The sequence below is a fragment of the Alternaria arbusti genome, assembly GCF_024043155.1.
Source record: "Alternaria arbusti strain BMP 1465 chromosome Unknown scaffold_14, whole genome shotgun sequence".
NCBI classification, from domain to species: domain Eukaryota; kingdom Fungi; phylum Ascomycota; class Dothideomycetes; order Pleosporales; family Pleosporaceae; genus Alternaria; species Alternaria arbusti.
In genome coordinates this window covers 691,059-698,415 of record NW_026249954.1, presented here as the reverse complement: position 1 = coordinate 698,415, position 7,357 = coordinate 691,059, and the positions used below count along the sequence as shown (strand labels likewise).

Sequence of the window (7,357 nt, the reverse complement as noted above, 5' to 3'; positions counted from 1 at the left end):
CTAAAAGACGTTAGGAGTTCGATATATACTGCGTGTCACAATGAAGGACGAAATTCATCTATTTGATACATCTCAAACCACTTGAGATGAAATAAATGAGAATATCCTGTTGTTTGGCTGATGAGGGCGCATCGAGAAACCCTCTTTAGCCCGTACGGTCTGTTTTCCCTGCGCTGGTCGACTATCGCGACTTCGTCACGTGGTGGTTCTCTTCTGGAAGCTTCTGTGGAAAGCTGCTTGATGGTGCGACTAGCGATGTATCAGAAAATATATATAGTGTCGCGACTGCGTCGCGTCGCAATTGTTGTAGTTAGCGTGTCGCGACGTGACGACACCTCCGCGAGGTTACTGCCCAGGTGAATTTCTCACGTGACCGCGCTGTGATGACGTCATCTTGAACAGCCCATCGAAGTCCGCGGGCTCGACCAATCGGCTATCACGCTTCCATCCCATGTTTGACGGTTTACTGGTTAGAAAGGAAGATGGAAGGGGATAGCTATAGCCAAGCAGGACTACCTAGGTATTGTCACGCGGGTTTCTTGGGAAAAGAAACTCAACTCCCCCTTGATCACGTGGGTGTATTTGTTGCAAATTACGTGCAGTCTTCCGCTCACGAAGCGAAAGAACATGAAGGCTACAATATAAAAATAGTATGGCTCTCGTTCAAGACCTATCAGTTGCTTAGAAGACAGAAACAACCACCGTTACCGAATAATCCCCCCTAATGTACACAACCGAGGTTCCTTTGCGAAACGACCCCTTCGGGCTCGAGCGTGAATGACAGAGAAGAAGACAGACACGAAAGCAAGGTCCACGCCAAAACGCCAACGCCTCTACCCAGCAGAAAAAAAAGCTTCTTCCAAACGCCACCTACGCCTTGAGACAGGGAAAACACATTCTCTCTCAAATACCACACCCTCCGCCAACCTCAAATATGAAGATCCTACACCTCTACAGCTTGACCATGGAGGAAGTCTTCCATGTCAACAAAGACACGGGGGCCATGGGCGTCCCTGGTGGACTCTTTGACGTGCTGAGCCAGAGCAAGCAGCCAATCATCCATCACTGTGGGATGTTGCTTCTTGGCTAGATGACTCTCACTAGGCGTCTTGACGAACGTTAGCTCTTCGATCTTGGACGTGTGCAAGCGGTCAATGCCCACAGTAGTGGCATAGTTGGCGACGTTGTCTTGCAGAGCATCCCAGTCATTCGTGGGAATCCAGTGGGCGACGTCATCCATGCGGATGCCAAGAGTGAGCTGCTTCAGATTGCGGCACCTCAACAAGACCTCGAGCACTTTATCCGTGGTACTTCGCGAGAACCCAGGAACAGTCATCCGGCGGACGTGGTCGCGCCCTGCGTCCCCTGGTATAGACTGGTTAACCAGGAATTCTTTGAACTTCTGTCGCTCCTCAGTCGCCCTGTGATTGTGAAAGTCTCCACTGAGCACAAAGTTCATCTCCTCTATCCAGAGGATGGCCACGTCGCGAAACTCGGTGTTGTCCTGGTCGCATATAGCGGTAAGGGCGTTCGGAAATTTGAGTGACTTCTCATAGAGCAGAGACATGACCTCGTAACTCTTGACCTCCGACACAAACTTCGAAAGTTTTGAAACCTGGGAAGCTGTCTGGCTTATAGCGTGTCGGACCTGGCGGAAGTGCCTTTGGAGGAGATCTGCTGCGACTGCCTCGGGTGGCAGCTCTATTGTTGGGGCCGCCATGTCTGCATTAGCGGCATCAAGATCGTTTTGTAGTCCCACAGTTTTTCGAGCAGATGATGATTCTCTGCTGGCGGGACGTGACAACGGAGTAGGCGAACGTGAGCGGCTGGCTCTACTATCGCTCCGAGCTGAACGAGGATACTGCGCAACATCCTCGGAGTCGTCACTAGCTGCCGGGCTTGTAGGTTCATCGAACTCGTCGTCACGAGCTACTGGGCTTGTAGGCCCATAGCCATTGTCGTACGGGCTTGTTGGCTCGTAGCCCTCGTTGTACGGGCTTGTGGGCTCATAGCCCTCGTCGTATGGGCTAAACTCTGGAGTCTGTGCGGACCCCGAACGTGAGCTGTGGCTATCTAAGCCTTGCGGCGGCTTAAAATCATCCGGAGAGCTTGTGAAAATAGTCAGCGTTAGGTCTCGACCGAAGTATGAATACTAACGATTTGGGTTTGATAATGGCGTGACGGGCTGTACGTAGAGGTCGTACGCGGTTCATGTACGGACCCTCGGGATAGGGAACCCCTGGTGTAGCTGGGAACATGACGAGTCTACCGAAGTCTTGATGGATAATTGCGGGCTGCCAGGACGTAGGTGTTGGTAGCGATAGAAAGGGAGTGCTGCAAACGCCTAGAGTCAGATAATCGTGATGTCTGCTGAACGATGGGGGGAAACTGATGTTCTTATACCTAGGTACTGGTGGACGACGCGAACAAAAGGCCCAGTTTCTGAAGAGTTTCTAAGACACCTGCATGTGCGTCATGAGACAAACTGCACGCAAAGCCGCAGATGTCTAGCTAGTGCACCACATCGTCTCAGTCAGTGCGCATAGCACGATAGCTCTTAGAGAGAAGTCTCATCGCCCAGATCAGCAAAGGGTCGTAGCGGTTTAGGCAGATGTAGGGTTAATGGCGTATAGGCGGTAGTGTAGATAGCATGCGTGTGTGTATGGTTCATCCATGCAGTCTCAAGGTAGTGCGCGTGGGCGAGCGTAGGGGACCTCGGGAGCGTGCATGCACGAATTAGCGGCAAACAGGTAAAAGAGTGGATTCGCGCACAGACCTGCGCATACCCAGTCATTTTGGGGCTCTTAGAATGGCCCGACAATACGTTCCCTTTGAATGTCTCGTAGCTACGACAGAGTCGGCAGAGACATAAGTCTGAATCCGTCTCGTCATGATACAAGACAAAGTAAAGCCCACCTCCATAGTAACCTCAAGACATTAATCACAACACAGCGGACGCTGCGCGAGCGCACAGAACACGTATATAAGCATATCGCGTCGACAACCACAGTCATTCTTGTCCACACCTAGACACCCGACCACTATCCCAAGCATAGCTACACGCACCCTCCACTGCAACTATATCTGCATCCCTGCAAACGTGTCTTCGTGTGACGTCCCCTTCTCCAGCATGATCTTCAGCACTTCTTTTACACTGTGCGTTCTCATCATCACCGTGGTCATGATCGCACTCCCTCGGATGCTCTATGGCAGTCTCTACATTTGTGCTCGAACTTTGTGGCGAGCGATCCGGTTGATTTTCACCATAGCAAGATGTCTCTATCGAGCTCTTGTCCGCTGTCAGATCCTGCCGCGTGCCTTCCGCGCGGGCTATGGCGCATGCGTCGCGACCACCCAGTTGGTTGTAATGTCGTACCAACACGTTACATCTTGTCTTGAAACCCAGCCAAATGAACACGGCGTCTCCAAGAACATTGAGCCCACAGTCTACATCGCACCACCGCACAGCCAGATTCCGGCACAGGGGAATCTTCGACATTTCAAGGAAAGGTGTCCAGCTATGCTTGAGAGCGGAAGGCAGTGTAAAAACACTCGGAACTCGATTGATGGCAAAACGAATATGTGGTTTTGCCGCGATAGCCATCGTCAGCGATGGATAGAAGGCTACAGAGCATCATGATTCATGTAGTGCTCGAGCAACTACCAAGACAAGGCTGGACATGTGTTTGGGCTCATCAATATCTCTAGATTGTTATCAAATTGCCTTGGTCCTTGAATGAGGTCGCAAACCATGTACAACAGAGACTGACCGTGCAGGGGATGAAATTTGATAGTGTGAAGCGTAGCGATATTGTTGTACTTTACTCATATAACGGGGACATTCCCTAACTTCTCAGACACCACTCGAGTACGAAATGAAAAAGCACTCGTAGTAGTGCCTTCCCTTCTAGCGTAGTTTTGATTCCTGAACCAAGGCGGACCAAGGCTGATGCAAGCAGTATCAAGACCACGACCTTTACGTGGGCATTTCGCGGAGTTGCTTGGCTGTTGTGAGAGTCGGACGCGTGGCCTCGAGAGGATGACGAACATTCACGCAGGGTATGTAGACAAAGCTACATGACTTCGATGAGTGAATAGTCGTAAGGCTTGTCTTTATACTTTTCGTAATCTGAACCTGTTAGGTGCGCCTTGCCGAATATTTTACGCGTATTACCTTGTATCCAGAAGAGTCCTCGAGCTTTTGACAGCGTCGAAACTGCTCCAAAAGTGGCTGGATAGCCGTACGTGATAGATTGATGCCATGCGTCTGATTTTTGCTTGAAGTCCCTTCGATCGGTTCGCCGCCAGCAAGGTCAAAGATGTCAAGACACGGAGGCAACATTGATCCCGAAACATACCTGCCCTTGGCGATTAGCTCAAGCTTCATATGCGATCGGGATGAAGTCTTGTTGAGTAAGGTGGGCTCTGTTTTGCGGGAGGCTTCAGCGTGATCCAGAACGGCACGAAGTGCTGCTGTCGTCCGAACAGTGTACATGTACGCTGTCGGTCGCTCCTTTGTTGTCTTTTCATTCTCAACGACAATTTCTAGATCTGCGGGGAAACCGGCTGTGGGTGGCGCAATAGCCTCTTGTGCTTTCAGGGTTGTCGCATCAAACTGGAAGAAGGCGAGCACGAGATAATGGGATCTTCCTTGATATGAGCCATCCTCGAGTATCAATTCTCCAGCCGCCGCCGCAATTGCTCGTACTGTGGTCGATTTTCCAGTCCCGCTGAACCCAGTAGCGATGATCACTCCATTCCTCGAAGACCCTCGTTCCAAAATGGTGTTGTTGACAAGACTGTTCGTGAAGCAGGTCACTTCGTCGTCGCAATCGGTTTCCGTAAAGACATAATCGAACCGCATAGGCGATTGCGCGTTCGAGGGAGGAGTCGCAAAGAGGCTAATTTGGGGGATTTCAGCATCCGCTGAAATCGTATACGAGTTGTTCTTGTCCATGGATTCTGGAGGCATGGCATCGATAAGACGCGGTGTGACAGCAACGCGCACGTTGCAGCGTAGGAAGCTAGCGAATGACAGGCGACGGTATCGCCTATCGAGTGCCGTATTCGCAGCTTCCTGAACTTTGAGTAAGGTCGCCTGTTCCGTAACCTTAACCTGTAGTCTCTGCATCTTTTCTTCCAAGGAATCACGGTTTCGCCTTTGAACTTGCATCTGCTCCTGATACTTCAAGGCTTCTTCTTTGGCTCGTTCTAGGTCGTCTGAAACTTGTCTGATACGATGTTCGTCCTGTTTCGTTTTCGCACGCAATTCGCTGAGCTCAGTAGTCTTAACTTTGTCTTCCTGGACCATAGATCCGTACCGGATTTGAAGTTCTCCGAGCTCATTCTTATATTGGATTGCTCTATTACCCCTCTCGGCTGCTTGGGCGCGAAGAGAGCTTCCTTCTTCCCGCAGGGTCTCATTATCCTTTCGGACACTCGCCAGCTGCTGCTTAGCTGCCTCGAAATCCTCCTTGACCCGCTCCAGGTTTGTTGACATCTCAGCAGATCGCGCAGCCGCTTTCGAACAGCAACTGCATGTGCCTTTGTCGCCGGGACATTGCACTACTGCGCGTGTTATGTGCACATTATGCTCCTGCTTTTGTCTCGCTGTCTTCAACGCCACAAGAGACCTCAATTCTTCTTCGAGTGCTGCCGCTTTCCGTTCCCAAGTCTGTATTTCTCCTGCCGACCTATGCGCATCCGCATTGGCGGTCTTCACTTGCTGCGAAGACTCCACGCAGCGTTGACATGTCTCAAGTATAATAGGCAGTGTCTGGACTTCACTGTCCTTTTGCGTGGGCTTGATCGATACGGCTGGCGATTCAGCAGGGTGTAGCGTATGGATTGGCCGCGTGAATTGACACAGGCTGCGAAGAATAGATAGAATCGGGTTTCCCAGCCTAGTGAGCATGAGCGATGGCAAGGAACGTCTTCTTGCGCCTTACCTACTTGAGAGTTATGCGGAAGAGACCCGTAGCAAGGGTAGCCCACGCAGTACGATGCAGCAAGGCATCCTGAAAGGCTGTGAGGGCAATTCGGTATGCCTCGCTTTCTTCCCAGGTGATAGTCTTAACCCATGGTATCACCATCGCGTACGCATAGGTTAATATCTTGAGCGCGCTATACAAGCTCACCCACTCAAGAAGAAGCTCAATTAAGTTGAGCAACCTGCCAAGGTAAGTATTTCTCGCGGTGAATCGAAGAAGCCAATACATTTTGGGTAATGAGCACTTGGTGCGAGATGGCTTACGGTTGCTCTGTGCAATGGAGGGCTTCCGCCTCAATTTGGAGAGGATGGAGGGGAAGTAGTAATGAGAACGTTGGTATTTATAGAAGAGACAGTGCTATAGGAGAGAGAACGAGCGCAGGCCACACAAACAAATGGGCTGTGTTGAGACAGCGTCCGAGCGTGTCTTGTGAGTCAGGCAAGCTTATATTCCCAGGCCGCTACGCTTCCCCCACCCCAACAGTGTATTTCGGCTTTGCCGTACAATCTCGCCTTCAACAACAGTGGTTACCAGACGTTGAACACGAGGTTGCCAATTTGCCTGGGTCAGAGGCGCGGCACGCATTTGGCCTGTTTGCCAAAATTTGCCGTCTCGGAAAACTTCGTCAAAACCCTTACCCAAGCGCTCCCACCGATACCACTTTCCTACCCAGTCAATGCCTCGGGAAGTACGCAATCGCAAGAGCGCTTCCGAGAAACTACTCCTGTCCAGATAACGACGATCATCGGGAAGTATGTAACCGGCAAAGACGACATATACCAGAGTCCATGACGAACAGCTGTCAATAACGTTCGCGAGTGTAGCTTCAAGTGAATTGTGAGCCTTGTATCCTCTTTCAGTCCAAATGACCCAGGAACTATCGCCCTTAACTTTGGCTATGCTTCTTTCCGTGGCGAACAAGTCCTTCTCCACGACGCCGCGGGTATCGCGTAGGCGGCGATGCAGGTGCTTTCCCAAGCTCTCGAGCTCTTGTATAAGCGATCTTGCTTCGCTCAAGGTTGTTCCAACGTCCCTATAGAGCTGACATCGTGCTTCCGCCAGCCCTTTGTCGCTTAAAGTCTCCGTCCCATGGTCGATTTGCCATTGAGATTCGTTTCCCAATCGGGTTTGTAGCAAGGTAATCAATCGAGTTTCCGCAGACGACATGGCATAGATTTTCTCATGGATGTCGTCCACACCGGGCTGAATACTCGGGTCGTGTGTTGCCGAGCGCAATGCAGCGGTCATTTTGCTGTACATGTCGCTGCGTGCGAGTATTCCTGGGTGCACCGTGAGACTGGATGAATTTGGGTTCCCGGTACGACTCCAGAGTATGCTAATGGCAATAGGCACGGATACAACCAGTA

General features: G+C 51.1%; 2 protein-coding genes across 2 annotated transcripts; both read right to left on the bottom strand.

Annotated features, from left to right (window-relative positions):
* Positions 1-943: 943 nt before the first annotated feature.
* J4E86_008798 (uncharacterized protein) lies at positions 944-1,720 on the bottom strand (the record flags this gene model as incomplete). The annotated part of the gene is made up of 1 exon (XM_051449307.1): positions 944-1,720. The coding sequence occupies one exon, from the start codon at positions 1,718-1,720 to the stop codon at positions 944-946; it is 777 nt and encodes a 258-aa protein (XP_051299726.1).
* A 2,353-nt stretch (positions 1,721-4,073) lies between these two features.
* Positions 4,074-5,500, bottom strand: J4E86_008797 (uncharacterized protein; the record flags this gene model as incomplete). The annotated part of the gene is made up of 2 exons (XM_051449306.1): positions 4,074-4,129; positions 4,246-5,500. 2 exons carry the CDS (start codon positions 5,498-5,500, stop codon positions 4,074-4,076), a joined length of 1,311 nt encoding a protein of 436 aa, XP_051299725.1.
* Positions 5,501-7,357: the final 1,857 nt, after the last annotated feature.